General features: G+C 47.0%; 1 protein-coding gene across 1 annotated transcript in view; it reads right to left on the minus strand.

The window, feature by feature from the left end:
* Positions 1-6,162: 6,162 nt before the first annotated feature.
* Positions 6,163-20,940, minus strand: part of LOC146193286 (phospholipase A1-like) — a 230,302-nt gene continuing 215,524 nt past the window's right edge. Inside the window, exon 9 of the mRNA XM_084602655.1 lies at positions 6,163-7,178. Coding sequence (XP_084458781.1) covers positions 7,168-7,178 — 11 coding nt within the window. The 3' untranslated portion in view covers positions 6,163-7,167. The remainder of the gene's footprint in view (positions 7,179-20,940) is intronic.

Genomic DNA, 20,940 nt, shown 5'->3' on the forward strand with positions numbered 1-20,940 from the left:
CTGACAGTTGCGAAGTAAACTAAAACCTCGACTAGTGGATACTGTGACGCGCAAAACACGTTCATTTATGGCTACCCTTATGGCTTCTGTTAATATTCTACGCGAAATGGCGAGCGACTGTTTGGTTCAACAAGATAGCAGCAAGGTGAACAGATATTAGGCAGTGTTCGGCAAAAACGTGAATTTACGTAGCGCAGCATAGAGATTTGATAGAGATCAGTGGGAAATGCTCATCATCCAAGCGACCTATGTGAGGGTGATGATGAGGCGTGTTCCTTATAAGGAAAGTATATACATTGTGCCTTTCCTGCACTCTTGTACCATGTAGGATTTAGATGGGAAAACAAAGGCTTAAAAGCGAACTTTTTATGATTGGGGAGGCTAGCTATGAAAAATTCCGCAACAAGGGCAACGTGAACTGAAAGGATGAAACCATGATAAACAAGAGGTAAACAAATGAACGTAGCCATGCTAAAATATAACGACGAAAAGGCATGGACGTAAATTTGGTCAATAGCTATGGAGTTGTCACTCACAAATGCAACAAAATTGATTTCAGCAGACGGCAAGGGTGTAAGAGAGAAATATGGACGAAGTTAAAAATTTTAGCGGCAATGCATCCCTCTTTGGCACAGGACGAGGAGTAGAAATCGGCAGAACACATTTTTGTTTTGCCGTTAACGTAACTAGAGTAACGGCTACAAGGGTGGTGATGGTAATTGTAAAGTAACCGTATCGTATCGTAGAGCAAATAAGTTAATAACTACAATGGCATAATTTTTACTACCTTGTTACAATTACATTTGTATCATTTCTTATTCATGGTTTATAAATGTTTAAAAGTGAATGAAATCTTCAGTCTCATTAGTTGTTATTGGTGGCCTTCCTCAAATACAATCTTACAACACGCCCCACAATGCGAAACTAAGCACAATAAACCCGCACGTTGTACTCATACATCGTGCAGGCACACTTCCCGACACACCGTTTGCTCGTACAGCATAAGTAACGATACTCTACGTGGTTCATTATTTTCCCGCTTTCTATGCAATAGGATAGGATAGGAAAGAGGTTTATGGCTCTACAAAGGTCTTGTGCTAGTAGCAGACTAGAAAGAAGAGGTCCGTCTTCCTTCTTCTCACAAGGTCGGTGCCTATTTCAGGGCTCTGCTGGTTTTCGCTGCTCCCTGGGCGTGCTAGATCAGACCTTGTTCACAACCCAGATCGCCACTGGAAAGCCGGCTCTCCCACTGTTCCGCACTCGGGTCCTTACGAAAGCTACCGTTCTTACTGAATTCCCACGTGATGTGGTATAACCAAGGTGTGCTACCGCACCACGGGTAGGTGTCCCGATATTGCGACGGGTAAATCTCGCTAATGATATGCAGGTATGCAGGCTTGGGAATGTTCTTGTCTACAGTCTTCGCCAGTACACTGCCTCTTGTTGATTTAAATCACGATGAGGCGGCAGATAGCGGATTCGTACCCCCTGGTAGTAGTTGAGAATGTCTGAGTACGTAGGGGGCCGATGCGCTCGGTAGATCGTTCGATTGGGAGGAAGCTCGACTCATATACCCTCGAGCTACCTCGTCGGTGCGTTCGTTCCCCGCTATGTTGATGTGTCCTGGTACCCAGTAGATTTTGTGTGTACTTTTGATGGGGTCGCGCTCCGGAGGAGCCGGAGCGTGGCGCGACTTATGCGGCCGTTGATGTAGTTACGGCACGCTTCTTTCAAATCTGTAAGAATGGTAAGGGACGTGTTGCTTCGATAACCGGCTACCACCGCTACAGCAACGGCCAGCTCCTCCCTTTCAGTTACCGTGAAATCCCTGACTAAGGTGATAGCTAATTTCTTTAGGTTGGAATCAACAGCTACCGCCACTGCACTGTTATGTGAGCTTCCTGTATACGGAGCCGCGTCCTTGTATACCGTTGTAGTTTTTGTGGCTAGATTTTGTTGTATATACTCCGCCCGCGCTGCCCTACGGGCCGCATGCAAATTGGGTGCAGGTTACGGGGAAGGGAGCTAACCTTTAGCGTCTGGCGAATTGCATCCGGTATGCCCGCTGTACGACTCTCGATGTCCGCAGTTCCGCCTAGCCCTAGTCGCCTAAGAAGCGAGCACCCCGTAGGAGTCTGCTAGAGCCCGGCTATCTGTGTGACAATTGGGCTTCTTTTATCTCTTCGAAGGTGTTGTGAACACCAATTGTTGAGGACTTCCTCTTTGAGTTCTGGAGCATATATCAGATATCGACGAATGGGTATCTGACCAACTCGCGCAGGCCAAGAAGTACACCAAAACTTTCCGGACATCTAATGAAACTCCGGCTGTTGACCCCCACCTACTTCACCTGTGGGAGGCACGCCGCGCCCTAACAAGTCGCTGGAAAAAGCAAAAGCTTAATCGCAAGCTTAAGCAACGGATCGCCGACCTCACCCGCCGGGCGGCCGATTACGCAACTACTCTATCCCATTAAAACTGGCGTACCCTATGCGGTAATCTCCGGGGAAAACTCGGCGTTTCCAAAACCTGCAACATTATACGCGTCCTTACTGATCCAGCTAACCGAAATACCGAACAGAAAGCAGCACTACGAAGAATTATTCACGGATTCGCAGGTACAAACGAGGATCTGTTTGCAACGCTTACTAAAACGTATCTCTGCACCGAGCCCTCTAGCTCCTACCCAGACTACACAGGTACGCAAAATCCCGCCCTGGATGCTGATATCACCGTTGCGGAACTGCGCGCAGCTCTGGCCGCTATGCGGAGAGGTGCAGCGCTGGGGCTAGATCGTATCACTGGCAAACTTCTCTTTAATCTGGACGATGCAGCCCTCGAAGCTTTGAATATTTCAACAGTAACTGTTGGGCACAAACAAATATTCCTGACTCGTGGAAGAGTGATGCAGTCCGCTTTATTCCAAAGCCCAAGAAATTCTTCTCAGTTGGGCACCTCAACTCTATTTCCCTTACTTCTTGCTTGGGGAAGCTGTTTGAGCGAGTTATTAATACCCATCTCACCAGATATGTTGAAGATGAAGGCATCCTTCCGCACTCAATGTTTGCCTTCCGCGCCCACCTCTCTAAACAAGATATCCTAATCCCACTACAATCGAAAGTTCTCACGCACCCAAATCGACATCAAGTTCGAGCCATCTTGGCTTTAGATCTGCGCGATGCCTTCGATAACGTTACCCATAGCAGCATTCTTTGCAGCTCCACCAACTGTGGTTATCGTACCTACATGTATGTACGAGCTTTTCTAACCAATATGAAAGCCATCCTTAATGTGGACGGAGATACTTTCACACCTATCAGTCTGGGCCCTAGGGGCACTCCTCAAGGCGCGATACTTTCACCACTGCTATCCAACCTCATTATGAAGGACCTTTCCAATATGCTCAACAGCCTTCCGGGAATTCGACATGCCATCTACGCGGACGATGTGGCCATTTGGACTGGCCATGGTAATGAAGGCGAAATTCAAGACAACCTCCAAGCAGCGACAGACCTCGTCAGTGCCTATGCCACTTCTCGTGGCCTTGCCTGTGCCCCTGAGAAATCGGAAATTCTGATTATTGACCGCCGGCGACATTCCCCTTATAGTGCCACCACGCCAATTGAGGTTATCCTGGACGGCCAAATTAAAGAAGTGAAGCCGGAGATCAAGATCCTCGGCCTCGTTATCCCTAACGGCCGCCCCCATTCCTCTACTCTCAATCATTTATACCGGTTTCCACTGGGCGAACAGGAGCACTTTTAGCTGCACTAAAAGTGCTCTCGCAAGTTTCGGCACCTACCAGTGGTCGAACAGGAGCAGTAGCATTGCGTTCTATTGGCAGAGGAGACGCGCTTTAGGGGTCCCGAGAGAAGCCGAGAGCAGTCTTCGGTGCTCCATCGCCAGTGGCGGAGTACAGGGAGAACGAAGGAAGTCACGTTACCTTTTTGAGGTCACTTCTGGTTATTCTCCCAGAGTCCTGGCGGGACGGCGGATAAAAATGGCGGAAGACAGGAGCGTTGGCCATGGAGGAAGGCGGTGACGTTCGGCCGGCGCAACACGAGCGCGGCTAAAGTTTGATCACATGAAGCCTGATATCACGTGCTCCATTGGGGAGACGAGAACGCGCGTCCCCAGTGCTCTCGTGCGCTGCTCTTTCTGTTTGTTGCTCTTGCTTCTGTTTGCCCAATGGAAACCGGAATTAGTCAACACTACCGATCAAATTATACAAATGCTTCAACGCGTTAAACATCAAAACTACGGCAGTAGGGAGCGAGACGCACTGCAGCTGGTCAACGCATTCATTATTGCCCGCATTACCTACGGCACGCCATACCTTCCGCTTCGTAAGCCGGTGCTCAATCAGTTGAACACTCTTGTCGAAAAGCGCTCAAGACAGCCCTGGGGCTTCCCCAATGCACGTCGACTGACCGCTTACTTCAACTTGGCGTTCATAGCAGCATTGAATAGTTGCATGAAGCACATTGTCTGGCGCAACTTCTCCGCTTAGCGGCCTCGTCCACTGAAGACATGTCCTTCAAACGCTCAATATTGCCCGGCCCTATACCACCCAAAACCGCGAAGATCTGTCACAGAATATCCGCCGAGCCATTACCGTGAAACCTCTCCCCAAGCACATGCATGAAGAATATCAGCAAGACCGCCGACAGGCAAGAGCCACTCACCTCTCAAGAATATGGGACATCCAACCGAATACTCTCCACGTACACGCTGCTGGCCCTGTTAACGGACATATGGCCATTACCGTGACATCTACGGCGGGCACCCTCCTCACCTATGCCTCTCTTCGCATCACCGAACCGAGTATTGCCGAAGAAGCAGACATCGCTCTGGCCGCCGCCACTAATGCACAAGCTACCATCATGTCAGATTCCCGCACCGCCTGCCGTAACTATCTCTGCGAACGCATCGGTGCTGCCAGCCGCCGAATACTCGTCGCTAATCCTCCGAACAGGATCAGTGTGATCAGGATTCCGGGACACCAGTCGATGCCCGGCAATGAAGCTGCCCATCGACACGCTCGCGCGCTCCTTCCCCGAGGCTCCCGGATCACACGTATGCCTCCCCAATCCTTACATACAAAGAACTGCTTGAACACGACAGGCTGTCTCGCCGTACATTACCTCCCCCTTCTCCCACCCTGTCTACTCAACGAGCAGCAACTTACCACCACCTGAAAACTAATACCTTTATTACACAATTTCTCCTGAACCTCTGGTACCCTTCCCTTTATTCCCCTGACTGCCCACATTGCGGTGCGTGGGCAACACTCTAGTACCTGGTTTGGGCGTGCCAAGTTACCTCTTCTTTAAGCCCTCTCCCCCACCCCTGCATGGAAGATTGGGAGGCCGCCCTGCAGGACCCCTGCCCGGAGCGCCAGTATGGCTAGCTCACCGCGCTGTTACTGCAGCCACGGCCAACGAGACCCTAAACTTAGGGTCCCCCCCCCCCCCCCCCCTCGCTGACTAATTTTGTCCTCCGCTTTGAGTTGTATGAGGACGTCCTGGGTGGAGAGGTGAGCTCGGAAACCGAATATGCTGGGGGGTACAGCTCTTAGTTTTCCATGTAATTTTGGAGCCTCCGAGTAACGACACGTTCGTAGAGCCTGCCTAAACAGGAGGTGAGTTAGATAGGTCGGAGAGTTTCAATCTGGAATTTCTTACCCGGTTTTGGGATCATTAAAACCTCTGCATGCTTCCGCTCTTCAAGAACCGTCCTAACAAGTTCTAATTACTCGTGAGCGCAAGAGAATCTTCGAAAGTAAAAGTTGGCTGCGCAAGGCGTTACAATATTTTCAAGTTAACTCATAAATGTTTTTTAACCGCGAGATTTGTTGCGTTGCACTGGCAAATTTAATTCATTATTTGTTTATCGAACGACAAACTTTAAACTCAAACTTTCGCAGTGTGTAGGAGGCTTAAATTATTCCAACAAAGAACAGCCTAACATCCCACATTATACCGTATTTGCTTCGCAAATAAAAATACAGAAAAGCCGGTAATGTGCAGCAATGCAAGAGCAATAGATTGCAAGCTAAACCAAACCTTTTTTACTATGCAAACACGTCAGGAAGTGGTAGGTTATTTTACAATAAGTCAATCAATCAACCTTTATTTACAAACAAAAATACAAATAAAGGTATGCTGGTCAATCTAAACACGCAGTGCCTGTGACATGACAAGACAGCCAGTGTTCATGTTTTAGAAGAAATAAACCATTACAAATTCAGATACAATGCATCATCGAGGAAAAAAACAAACAAAAATCACGCACACACAAACAAAACCATAATACCAAGTTTCTGACTAAGCAAAGAAAAAAAAAGTCATGTGAAAACTCACATATCACAATACAACAATAAATACTACTTCTATACATTTGTCAGCATTTTAATTCGTGATTTTGCTTCTAACAGTGTATACTTAGTTAATTAAACGTTTCCGGTACATAATAATTTCTGACTTCCTTTCCATAGTTAGTGAATACTGTCGGCTTAATGTATCTCTCAGTTTTCCGCAATGCATCTTTTTTTTACTAATATCTTAAATGCGTTTGAATAGTAATAGCGGTTCAGCACAGTATATTAAAACAGCTCATGTACTGGAAGTATTTCTAGAAAGCGGTATTTTTTTCATCTCTGCTTGTTCCCATTCTGTTCCATAAGTTGTGCTGTTAATTATTTTAACTACGCGGTTAATAGCTTGTTTTTTATAATCAGAACATGTACCGTATAAAGTGATACCGTATGCAATTACTGGTTCGGTTTATACACAGTTCTTCTAATGTTGACAGCAGTTTTCCCTTGCAGGCAATAATTCTTAGCCGTAACAGCCCTCAGCTTTCCGCGCACATACGTGACATGATTGTTCCAGGAAAAATGCTGATCAAACATGATTTCTAAATATTTAACTGGCTTGAACTGTAATGGGCGGAAAAAGCATGTGTTATATTTAGAGGTGGTCAAATATATGTTCCTATTTATCAAAAACGTCTTATGAGGATTCCTGAAACACATTAGTTTCGTTTTTGTTTTTGGTGCTTATGAAAATTGCATTCTGTGAGAACCATTCTACGACCGCTGATATGTCCTCTTGGAAGCTTTGATGTCCCGTGTGAACATCCTGAATTTCAAGCGCCATTGCAGTGTCATCTGCGTACTGAAAAAGATTTAATTTCAGGGTTAACAGGCCGTGGTCAGAAAACATACAGGTTAAATAGTATTGGCCCTAGTGTGCTTACTTGCGGCACACCATACTTCATTCACTGAAGCTGTCCTCTACATTAACTCACTGCAGCCGATCAGATAAATAATTTTGAAAAAAAAATGATAAAAACGTCCTCTGAAACATAGTTTCACTAACTTCTTTACCAACAGAGTATCGTCTACAGTGTCAAATGCCTTTAAGTCTTTTTTAAGACTTTAAAGACTTTGTTAAGTCTAAGAATAGAGATCAAACTGCATTATTGTTTTCTATTGTATTGCCTACATAATCAGAAAATTCTTCTAGCAATAAAGTTGTGTTTTTATTCTTTGTGAAACCGTATTGGGGGGGGGGGGGATGGGCGCCGTGTTATTCAGGGAATATTTTTCGCAAAATTACCGCAGTATAGACACAATATACTTTTCCGTTATTTAAGCAAGTGCAGGTAATATCGCGATCGTTCTGTAGTTTGTAAAGTCATATTTCTCTTACCATTTTTGTAAATTGACTTCACAATTGAAATTTTTAATTCCTGAGGTACTATACCTGTCTAGATTATCCCTTTTAGTATCTTTAGCAGCACCTGTTTGATTGTATCGAATCTCGAGTATATATCTCGGGTACGAATTTTATCCAATCCTGGTGGCTTAAACGTTTTCTTATTATAGCCCAAAAATCCCCTTCCGACCTCTCCAGAGATATGCAGAGTACGTGCAAGGACGTTTCGGCTCATATTCGAAATGTTGTTTACCCTGCGTTGCTTTCAGGTTCTCCGCTGCAGCGATAAAAGTTTCAGTAAACTTATCACACAGCTTTTGAGGGTTTCCTGTTACAAATTTCGTTTGACGGTATCATCGACCCCGCCTCCTTTGGATCTGCGCATCAATTCGTTCTCCGTCGCTCAAGTTTTTTTTTTTTCGTGTCATTTTTCCTGCACGCAAATCTATACATCATGTATTTTCTTTTCCTTGCCTTAACTTTGCTGTCACTGCGTTTCGCAATATTCTGAATTCCGCTCCATATTTTTGAAATACCAAATTCCTTTCTGCATTTTTGCCATGCTCTGTCCTTTTGAAAGGACAACTCAAACATTTCACGCATAATCCATCTCTTATCAGGGTTCTTTTGCTTAATCACTACGATTTTAGTAGAATTTGTATATATCGTCTTGAAAGTTTCGATAAGCTTGTAATACAAGCGGAAATGGTCTAAAACTGGTTACATGGTCTAAATTTTGGTGCGGCGTGAACCTACATAGTTCACGTCACTCAGGCGCTCCACAACGACAAAAGGGCCGCTATAGCGAAACAGCAGCTTCTGGGCTAAACCACGCTTTCGCAGCGGCGTCCACAGCAACACTAAATCACCGGGCACATAAGAGACATGTAGGCGTCGGTTGTCATAACGCTCCTTCGAACATTCCTGTGAGTTCAGGATGCGTAGGCGGGCAACGCGGCGAGCGCCTTCGGCTCGACATAAAGTGGCGGCGATCGAAGGCTTGTTGTGGAGGGAGAAAGGAATGATCGTATGAAGGCAGCTGCGGGGAACTCGAGCATAAAGGAGGTAAAACGGACTGTAGCTAGTCGTCTCATGCTGTGCAGTGTTATATGCGTACGTAATGAAAGGGAGGATGTCATCCCAGTTCTTGTGATCAGAGTCCACGTACATCGCCAGCATAGTGCTCAGAGTGCGGTTGTTCCGTTCAACAAGTCCATTCGATTGCGGGTGATACGGCGTTGAATGACGGTAATTGAAGGCTCATAGACGAAGGAAACTTTAGCTGTCAATTGACGCCCACGGTCACTGATTAGAACTCGAGGTGGGCCACGGCGCAGAACGAGAAATTGCAGAATAGGGATACTTCGTAAGCAGTGGCTGAGGGTATTGCGGCTGTTTCTGAATATCGAGAGAGATGGTCAACACATACCGCTATCCACCGGCCGTTCGAAGATCGCGGAAAAGGACCCAAGAGGTCGATGCCCACCTGCTCAAAGGGTGCGGTCGGAGGCGCATTAGGGTGCAGTTGTCCCGGTGGACGGGAAGTAGGAGGTTGTACTGCTGGCACCTGACTCAACTGGCTACATAGCGCTGAATGGCTTGACGCATTTTCGGCCAGTAAAAGCATTTCCTGTGTACGATGAAGGGTCCGGGCGACACCCAAGTGGCCCGACGTGGCATCGTCATGCATCATTTCGAGAACGGGAATATCAAACATCCGACTACGCACACAAGGGGTCGAGCTCGTTCAAGCACGAATGTTGGGAAAGTCTCGCACGGCAGTGCTAACATTCATAGGCCCCATTCTCCCCCGCTACGTCATCTATTACGGGGGAGAGACGGCATGTTACCCATATCGACCAACCCAACAGATCTGCCAAGACTGTCTCAAGGCAGGCCACAGAGCGGATGTCTGCCCAACACCCAACGCCAACGTATGTCGGAACTGCGGCCTTCATGAACCAGAGGAAAACCACACCTGTGAAGCCAAGTGCCTGGCCTGCCAGGGAAACCACCCGACGGGAGACAAGGCCTGCAAGCAGCGCCTCAGGGCACGTATCGGACGTTACAACAACAAAGCTAAACAAAGCAATAACAATCAGCAACAGAAGCCCCCCAAGCAGCACGTCAGCCGGAGAGATCAGCAGATCAAGCCGATGGAGCGCCGCTGGTTTTCATCGGAGGAGGAGGAACAGCAGCTGGCAGAGAAACAGAGACCCCAGTCCCGATCGAGATCCAAGGGACGGGACTTGACAGCCTACTATTCCCAACAGAAGACACAACAGATCAGGCCCAACCAGCAGGGACCACCAGAAGCGATAGGGGCGACGCCAGACAAGCTAGAGCACGACAGCAAAAGGGTAAGCTGGGCTCAGGTTGCCTCTCCCACTGCTCTAAACGGGTATGGTCCATGCCAGGATTGCACTAGGCTCGAGGAGCAAAATAGACAACTGAAAATAAAACTATCAGAACAACAGAAACGCCTTAATAAGGTGGAACAACAACTACAACAACTGCTACAAATGGGTCAGAAGCAAACTGCCCCCCAACCCTCATCAATAGTATCGATACAGCCTCAACCGATACAAAATGCTGCAAACACCTCCGCATCTCAACCTCAACAGGCGAGTGTACTCCAAACGCAACGGCAGAAAACGCTTACGCAAACTCTCGGACTTCACACTCAAGAAAACGCACCAAGTATTCTTACTCAAATGCAACAAATGATTATTCAAATGCAGCAGACCATGACACAACTAACCAAACAACTCCAAGACCAACAAATGCCACGCAAACTCAATTTGCGGCAGTTCATGAAGAATTCAATTCGAAAATCCAAATAAGAACTCAGGGGGTGCGAAAACACACGGGAATCCCCGATGACCCTCGACTAAAAACCCACCGAAGGTCCGCTGGCATGACAGATCTCAGCGACTGCGAGTCAGTGGCGAGTAACGCTGATGGCTGCCTCCCCTAACCGGCAACCAAACCACCTAGAGCTCTGGCAGTGGAACTGTCGCTCCTTCAAGAGGAAACGTAGCTCCCTGCAGATGTTTATTCAAATTCAACCGATACCTCCGGACGTCATCTGTCTCCAAGAAACAGGATGCACAACATACCTCAAAGGATACCTCATATACACCCATGACACGGCACCTAAAATAGCTACACTAGTGGCCCCCACACTAACAGTCATACCGCACGACCTTCCCTTCAGTGAAATTAATCAAGTTCTCATCGAGATCATCTCTCAAAAAAGAAGAAAGCAGAGTGTGTTTGTTCTAAACCTTTACAGTCCTCCAAGCAACACGCAGGAACATTTCAAGCCACTTTTACTGAAATGCACACGCATAGCGGGAACGAACCCCCTTATTATTATGGGCGACCTAAACGCTGTACATACGGCATGGGGCTACCACAAGGACACCCCGAAGGGAACCAAGTTGTTGGAAGCGGCTGAGCAGCTGGACCTCTGTCTTATGACGGACACCATGTCCCCCACTAGAATAGGAAACAGTGTAAGCAGAGACACCTGCCCAGACCTAGCTTTCACCAAAAACCAATCTAGAAGAAACACTTCGCAGCGATCACAAAATTCTTAGCTTATCCCTAATGACAACCCGTATGAAAAGGAACATTGGCTCTACTAAAATAACAGACTGGGATAAGTTCAGACAAATTAGGCGGCCACACGACGGCATCACAACAATTGAAGATTGGGTTCAAAGCCTGAAGGATGCTCATGCAAAAACGACCAAGACTATCAACACAACGACAAAAACCCCAGAAGTAGACAGACATCTCCTACATTTATGGGAAGCCCGAAAAAGTCTATTAAAACGGTGGAAAATGCAAAAATTAAATAGAAAACTTAAAATGAAGATAGCACAGGTTACGGCTGAAGCACAAGAGTATGCTATAAAGCTCGCCAAGCAAAACTTGGCAGATATCTGCAATTCGCTGAAAGGTACCCTAAGCACGGCTAAAGCATGGTCAATATTAAGAAGCATGATAGACACATCAAAAAACCAAAACGGCCACAAGAAGAACTCTCCACACCATAGCTCATAAATACCGTTGCACAGATGCAGAGTTGATCACCGCCATGCACAAGAAATACATAGGAGACCCTACTCCGGCTTGCCAAACTTCATATGCGAGTCAACCAAACCCCTCCCTTGACTCCCCCATAACACTGGCGGAGGTCTACTCAGCCGCCCGTACATTTGCAAGAAACACTGCCCCTGGAGGACACAAAGTCACCTACGCTATGATTACGAACTTAAGCACCGAACATCTGCAAGACCTAACGAAGTACATCAACGAAGAACTGTGGGAGAAGGGACAGGTCCCATCAGCTTGGAGACACGCGGATAGCATCACCATACCAAAGGCTGGAAAGCCACCGGCTGTGGAGAGTCTCCGTCCTATCTCCCTCACTTCTTGCCTGGGAAAACTCTATGAAAAAGTAGTCCACCTAAGGCTCCAAAATTACATCGACGAAAACAACATCTTTCCTTCCTGCATGCTGGGCTTCCGCAAGGGACTCTGCACGCAAGATGCTTTCCCCCGGATTAGGGAAGGAGTCATCAACGCCATACCCCGAAAAGGCGAAAATTTCATTCTGGCACTAGATCTCAAAGGAGCATTCGACAACATTGGCCACCAAACCATATTGCAAGAATTAAACAATATCAACTGCGGGGAGAAAATTTTCAAATACGTGAAGGCTTTCCTCTCAGATCGCACAGCCACCATAGGAATTGGAGAGATCCGATCACCAAAAGTACCCATGCCGAACAAAGGTACACCGCAGGGTTCTATAATCTCTCCAATGCTATTTAACATAGCAATGATAAATTTATCAAAAAAAAACTGTTGACCCGCACTGATATTGGCTTCACTTTATACGCGGACGACATCACCATCTGGGCTACTCAGGGATACTTGGCGCAAAAAGAAGAAGCTCTGCAAGCCGCTATAGACCTAGTCGAGGAATTTGCCGGGGAGAGTGGTCTTCAATGCTCACCAGAAAAATCCGAACTTATCAGGCTACACAGAAGAAATTACAAGTCCCCAGGAGAAATTCAGCTCTCTCTAGGAGACCAGATAATTCAAGAGAAGGACAAGATCAGAGTTTTGGGGCTGTGGTTGCAAAGCAATTTGAGAGTGGATTATACAATCAAAACACTCAAAACCACAGTCAACGAAATTTCCAGAATGATTAGAAGGGTGACCTGGCACCGGAAAGGGATGAGGGAGGAGGGCACCCTACGCCTTGTACAGGCCCTAGTCGTCGGGCTCCCATATCACGAAATTAGATTCACTGATAAAAGGGCCATTGACACTATCATAAGAGGAGCCTATAAAACGGCCCTAAACCTCCCGCCAACAACATCAACGGAACGTCTTTGGGCACTCGGAGTGCACAACAACTTCGAGGAGCTCAAGGAGGCGGTTTTAGAGAGTCAGAAACAACGCCTAACAACAACGCAGGCGGGTAGGGAAATCCTGTCCAAACTAGGGCTATGGCAGGCACTAAGAACTTCTGAGATCAAATCACAAATTCCGACATCCACAAGAAACATCTATGTGAACCCTATACCCAAGCACATGCACCATGAGTTACAAAAGGGTCGAAGGAAAGCCAGAGTCAAATCATTGGAAAAACAATTGTCTAAAGACGCGGAAGTTGTCTACGTGGACATAGGGGCTTGCGGAACCTGGCAAGTTCACAATAGCTGCAGTTGACCACAAGAAGAGGCCAATTATTCAGGCTTCGATCTATGCCAAGGATCCTGCGGAAGCGGAATCACTGGCAATAGTCATCACCATAAAAACACAAGACAACCAAAATAAGTCACCACACGTAGTGACGGACTCCCAACCAGCCTGCAGGGACTACCTGGCCGGAAAACCTCACAAAAGAGCGTGTGCAATATTACGTTCCATCTCCCAGACGCACACAATTACATGGACACCTGGACACGAAGGCCTAGAAGGAAATGAGGTAGCGAATGATCTAGCCCGAGCTCTCAAAAACCGGGCGGATCCCCATCCCTACCTCACCCCTCTCCTAGGACCCTACGGCGACAGGCTGGAACACCTACGGTTAGAAAGAAGAATTTTCTCACCACCACACAAACACCTTCCTTCCTCGGACGCAATAGACTGGAGAAAAATACAAACAAGCACATTCCCTAATCTTCAAATTTTAAATAAGATAAGCCCAACAAGATACACGAGTTACTGTTCTTGGTGCGGTGCAAGCCCCACACTCTTTCACATCTCTTGGGAATGCCACGACAAACCTGACCCAACGTTAATAGTGCCATGCCCGACACACGAGCAGTGGGAGGCGGCCCTGACCAGCGACAACCTGGACCAGCAAGCCTGGATTATCCAGCTAGTCCGCAAGTCAGCTGCTGCCAGCGGAGCCCTGGACTAGGGGCACCGACCTCCCAGCTCTTGCGAATATTTACTGATTATATGCTCATTAAAAGTTTTCTCTCTCTCTCCGGCACGAAGAGAAGAAAGCGTGCACCTCCGGTGTTGAAATTCTTCTTGTAAAGCAGGCCGGCACGAACGCAGAAACGCGCATCTCTTTAATCATGAGCGGCAGTCAAGAGCGGTGCCAAAGTCTGATCGTTGCGTTGCTCTGTCTGGATCAATTGAGGGGCAGGAAACGTCGCCGAGATAGGCGCCAGGTAGTCATCAAAGTTGTCACCATCAATACCAGTTGACGAGAGCGGCAAGCGTGACAGACAGTCAGCGTCACCATGCTGACGGTCGCTTCTGTATGCCACAGTAAAGTTAAACTCTTGCAAACGCAATGTCCATCGAGCGAGCCGGCCGCAAGGGTCACCAAGATTTACGAGCCAACATAGCGTGGGGTAGTCGGTGACGATGGCAGAATCATTGCCATATAGGTAGGAACGAATTCGTTGCACCGCGAAAACCACTGCGAGGCGCTCTTGTTCAGTAACGGTGTAGTTACGTTCCGCCTTGCTCGAGGGGGGCAGAAGGACAAAGTGACGTTGGCGAGTCGCCCAAATTTAGGTGTTATGCGGCGCAACTCCAAGGTTTCGAAAGTGCGGCAGTGCCTAATGAAGGCAGCTGTAGAGTTGCAATTCTCTTTACTGATAAGAAATTTATAGACATCTACAGCGATACCTTTCAGCAAGTGCCCTACTTTATCTTCCTCAGACATTCGAGGGTTTACAATCTTCCACAATTTCACAATTTCCTCGATATATGTGGCGCAAGTCTCTCTAGGCACCTGGGCTCGCTGCATCAACGTTTGCTCTACGCGTTTCTTCGCGGATCCGTCACCAAAGCACTCCTTTATTTCTTCTGTGAAATATCCTCAGTGGTGAGTCTTCATGATTATCAAACAAAACTAGGGCAGTGCCTTCCAACAAGAACACTGCGTACTCTAGTTCAGCTCGAGATCAGGATCCTCAGACCGATTTCGTATTTGGGCTCCAGCCCACCAGGACCTACCAGGAATGAGGCCGCTGAATCGGCCGCCCGCGCACTCACTACGCGAGCCCCAGGCGTAGACCATTTCATCTGGACCAGTACACACATCCTCTCTTAACTTTTCAAGAAATTTGCGCCTATTACCGGGACGCCAAACATCAGTATCCGGCTCCTCTCAAGGGGCTAGGGAAGGCGGGCGAAAAAATACTTGTAAGACTTTACTAATACTCTACTGTGCCCGGCAGTACTCAAACATATCGACCCTTCCTTTTCTGGCCTCTGCCCCTTCTGTGGAGAGGTCGCTGACACCTTTCACAAGGTGCGGGCATGACAGCTAAATCCTTCCCTTTTATCCATAACCCCTTCCCCTACCCTAGAGGGCTGGGAGGGGGCCCTGCTCGGCTGCCTAGATCTAGCGGCACAACAACCATTGGTCTAGCGAGCTCTTGTGGTGGCCCAGACCAATGAAGTCCCGGAATAAGGGACTCCACCTAGTATTGTAAAGGAAAGCGGCCCACTAAGGGGCGCCTCTCCAAGCAACCTCTCCTTTTGTAATAAATGCTTTCCATTACCACCATCCCAATAATTTTACTGACTCACCCGTTCGCAGTTGTTTAGCCACTCGTCGACGTCCTCGTCAGATTTTCCACCAAATGTGCGCTGCTCGCGGTAATGCTGCCAGTTGATCACACCAGGTGTTGCTCGACCAGCGTTACCGTCTTGAACCATATTAGATGAAAGTGTGGCAAATCAGCGAGTCAGAGGCTTCGTCGAAGGCAACGGAAATCCGTGTTGATCCATCGTAAGCTCCACCGCAACTATTGTGTGCTCAATACATAGCGGGTGTGTTTATTTGTAGTCCAAGCGCTGGAGTCCGCGAGGATCATCAGCATTATATACCGTTTCACCGAAAGCAAGCCAGAGAGAAGGAAAATACTCTCCAACCAGGTTCATTGCGCCGGCCCACTGTTGCCAGTATCGAGTGGCCTGTGCATTTGCACGCTTTATGCATGGGAGAGCAGCCTTGCTGCTCAGTTTTTTGTCGTTTAAAATACTTGCATAGCTTAATTAGCGCCATTCTTGGAGTAACGTCATTGTGACAACATTGCGTGAAAGTGAACGGCACAAATATTCAAAGAAATTGAAGGCTGATTGCGGAGAGCGTATGCGGGAAGCATGCAACGACAGTCCGAGTGCGGCTTTTCGCTTGACCTCTTTCCAGTAGATCCTCGATCAAATCGACTATGAACGTTTTCTGCAAACCGGACAGACTTCGTATCTTCAAACGTAGGCAGCAAAATAGGTAATGCGTCATTTATCAGACTGTCTGAGACATCTTTGTTCCGGATAACAAGATGGCTGCGCGAGGACAGCAGAGTATTACACCCCAGGTTGACCATTGCATAACGTTTATAGAGTGGGCCCCATGGGCTATCCTGTAGCTGCTATGAGACACCCCGGCACCACGGCAGCCCCATTCTTGCGTAAAATTGCCGCCAGAGAGTTCGTTTTCAATGAATGGCGTTTTCGCAATGCTACAAGGGAGGTTTTGCAATGTACAGCGCATAGAGTGCTATTATTATTTTGCCAAAGACAGATTAAGGGATCCCAGCAACATCATACGGTATATGTTATTAATTAGTGTAGCATATCATCGCACTCTTCGAGACAATTTGTAATACATTGAAGAACAATCACGTGTATCTGGTAAGGTCACAAAACACGACCTAGAGCTTTTGTTTCTGGTGCTCTACCAGAAAAATTAGATGCTTATGTTGTTTGCAGTTGAAGGCCTCGCCTTCAAAAAAGGGTGAGCCATGGTCTCGCCCGACGAGTGACCATTAGTTCCAGTCTCTTAAAAACACCGGTTTATTTCCGGATCAACGCAAAAGAATTCAGTAAAATGAACAAGCAAATTAAATGCTCTGCGCTGGAGACATGATGTTGACGAGCACGACAACACACTGTCAGGGATAAAACCGAAGGAGGGTCAGGGCTTCACTGCGGCAAACAGGGAGCGCGATGGCGCCAAAGCACTAGCTGCGGCAAAAGCGACATTGCTACTCGCGTGGCACTAACTCACGCTAATACGCTTGTGCTATTTCTGCAGGCACTCTTTTCATCTACGTGTCGCCGGTCTTCCTTCCATCGTCCGTGCACGCCCCGCGGGCCCGTGACGCTCGCTGGTCGCCCTGCGCTGCAAAAGGCCCCACGCTTTGCTTCCGACGGGCTTATCTACCCTCGTCTTTTCGCCGCTTAACATCCCCGCTGCTCGCTTATGCCGCTGCTCGATCCTGCGCACTCGCGCTGCCCGCCTAATCACAATACAAATAGGAAAACGCGCGCGGTTTAAAACACTTAAAGAGGCGGCGGAGCCCCACGCAGTATAATACTGAAAGTGTTCCCCAACAGCACATTAGACCACAGCAGCAAGTGTGCGTCCTGCCGACCAGATGAAATAATACCGCAAGTAATGTAATGGAGAGAGTGGGACGTAGGGAATAACCGTTTTGTGCTGCTTATGCCATTGATGCTGCCCTAATTAAGCCATTCATGTGCTGGGAGCAGAGAAATGTAGAAAAATGAGGGGCCTCATTCCTATATAAATGCGAAGAGTGCCAATTGCCGATAACACAAAATTATGTATAAACTTCATTTTCTTTTTATGGATGTGGATATTATATAAATAAAAAGATAATTGTAAGGAACTGGAAGGTAACAGCGCATACCACTCTTAGTAAATAAGCCCATGAGCTCCCGATTTCGCGTCCTCTGCACTCCCAAGGGGTAACAACTGGGCTGGCAGATTCAAACAGATGATGTCAGAAAAGCAAAATGAGTTAGCGTTCTACACGCTTTTCGAGAGCACGCAAGTGACGTCGAAGTTCCTCAAACGCAATTGTATATTTTTGGAAATCTTTATTTTTTTATGTAACATGTTTTTTCTTGCTGAAGAAAACCATCGTTCTGGTAGAAATATCGTTTTTGCGCATATAGGTTGTATTTACTGTCACCTGCCGCGCGGGGGACGACGGAAAAAATGAAGCATTTCCGCTTCCGGTCGCCATATCCTTGGTGGTCGTCGTCGTCTGTTAAGGTTTCGTTTGGGTAGATCGGAAGATTCAAGGTGCTGTGAACTCTGTAATTTACTACAATAATTGTCAGTTGCGCTGTCTGCGGAGGCAGCAATAGGTCCTGCAGGTGTGAAAACTCCGCGAACAGCACAGCTGTCAGTTTTTGAGGGTAGACACCTGCTGTGGTGGTTCTTGCACTGTTGCTTCTGCTGCGTCGTTTTGATAAAGCATTGCCGTGCTGACTGTCCCACTCGATCTGATATAAACGCGGTTGTCTGTGTGCAAGTGATCGCGCTTACTCAGTGACAATTTCATAAGCATGCTACTTTCAACCCTTCGAGGAGAACATTTCGGACTGCTGCCCTTGTGCTCCCGGTACGTGTATGCAGCGTAATTGCAAGCGAGATAAAGCGCTAGAGGAAAAAGAGGAAGACTTTCAAGCCGTTGCACGTCCCTGATTAGCTCTTGCGAGCTTTTCCTTGTGACTGTGGGTACCGGACCAGGTGCTAACCAGACATACCGCTGCGCGCACTACAAGCGTCGGGCTAATATGATCGGGATACAGAACAGTGCGACGCCCGTGCATACCTGCTTTGCGGCTGTACTAGTCAGTCCCTCAAAGCCCGCTTTTCTCCAGCGTTTTAGTAGAATACATGTTACGCTGTGCATACTTAGGCGCCAGGGTGTGGCTAGAATGCTCTCCGCTACAAAAAATAAAAGCAAAAGTAAAGTGTCGTTCGTGCATGAATCTGGAGGCGAACTGCGAAAACGCTGCTCGCGGACGGAAGAAGAGCGGTGGAAATCACTGACTTAAGGGCCACGTCTACAGTATGCTAGAATATTCTAGCTCACTATAGCACGCAATGCCAGATCGCGATAGTGCTTCACGATTTTGTCCGTCGTGTGACTCCACCACACGTCTACTTTGGTATGCGACGACCGGGCAGCGTGGCTCACGTGACCAAAAAAATGGCGGATGCCGCTCGGGAGATGACGTCATGTGGTGCGATGATGTCATGTGAAATGAATCTATAGTTAATATTGGCACAAACACAAACACGGAAAATGTTATATTGTACCTTGGAATGTGGCGCAACAAACACAATCACATGCGAAGAAACAAAACACAGGCGCACATGAATTAATATTTAAAATTGTCACAAACACACAAAATATTACATAATACCCAGAAATGTGGCGCATGTGATTGTGTTTGTTACGCCACATTTCTGAGTACTATGCAGCACCAACTTGCCCTCAAGCTGGCCTTTTGATTTACAGAAAATGTTTTGTTATTATGCGATAATGAAATGTTTCATGAAATTTCATATTTTAGGTTTTCAGTACAATCTGTTTCATACACGCTGTCTGCAGATATTAATACCTAATATCTAGTTTAAAATAATGGTTAGACTTAGATCGTTAATTTTATTCAAGGCTTTCACCTTTCATGTGGACTTTTCAGGAGCATTAAACTTTAGTTAATTTCAATATGGACATGTCAAAATATGAGTCATTTATGTTAGCAGTGCTTTGAAAAATCACGTGCTCTATTCACCTTTGAGAACTTGAGCAGTCATTTTGATACTGGTCACTACATGCGTTATGCACGTGTTTCAAAACCTGTAGCCTCCTATGAGTGCGGTGACTAATACAACGCTTAGAGAGTGTCAGCAAAACGGCAGCACGACGTCACATAGCTTTGAAAGTTAGTGAAGGCTAGCAGCTTGCACGGGTGCCACAGACTTTTTAGCGCCCAGTATTTGCATAAAAAGGTACGCCAAAATTGCATTGAGTTTATGTGAAGTGCTTTATAAATGAACCAATTCATATGCGCCAAACTTGAGATATACATTTATCAATAGAAAAACGCAGGCGTGATAATCAGACTATTATTTCTTTAATGGGAATTAAATTTTAGAGCATAACTTCTGCCCTCTACTGCTGCAACTCTCCAATGTTGTGCGGAGTAAAAAAATGGCCCTGAGGTCTAATGCGCCAGTGGAGGCTTCTAGAAAATTCGGCCACCTTCAGTTCTTCCACATACAGTCATAATAAAACTAGGCGGGGTTTAACGACTGCTTCACCAGAGCTTGGTAGCTGACCCTCGCCATGGATGAGGTGCTTATCAGCCCGACTGTGTCGCTGTTGCGTCACAGGCTGACGTGTCGCCAAGCTTAAAAATGCTTACCCTCGGATAAAAACACTTTGGTGCAATAAACCGCAATTTGTTCTGTCGCTTTGATCCAGCCGGAGAGGGTGCTGCGTTCAGAATGAATAATACCGACGTACTGTGCACCCAGCTACTTCATTTCAAAATAAACCAGTCGAAATATAAAACTGCAGCTTTCAAAGCTTGTATCTGGAGTCATGCAAGCTCCTGCTCTTGGGCCTGTCATTTTTTTGATCTGTGCAGATGACATAATTATTGCGGTTGGCTTTTAGGTTAGAATTACGCTATTTTCAGGTCTCCACGTTCCATACTCCGAAGCTAACTACACAGTGGACCGGAATAAGCACAATATCAATCAGGAGATGATCGCGAATGGATGCACCCAGTGGGGCAACGTTTATATATTGATACATATTTGCTCCTTAGAATTCTTAAATAAACTTATTCGGACGCATTCCTTTGTTTAGCTATACTGAATCGTCGACAAACT

The sequence above is a fragment of the Amblyomma maculatum genome, chromosome 4 (genome assembly GCF_055883805.1).
Source record: "Amblyomma maculatum isolate TAMU_Amacu chromosome 4, ASM5588380v1, whole genome shotgun sequence".
Lineage (NCBI taxonomy): Eukaryota > Metazoa > Arthropoda > Arachnida > Ixodida > Ixodidae > Amblyomma > Amblyomma maculatum.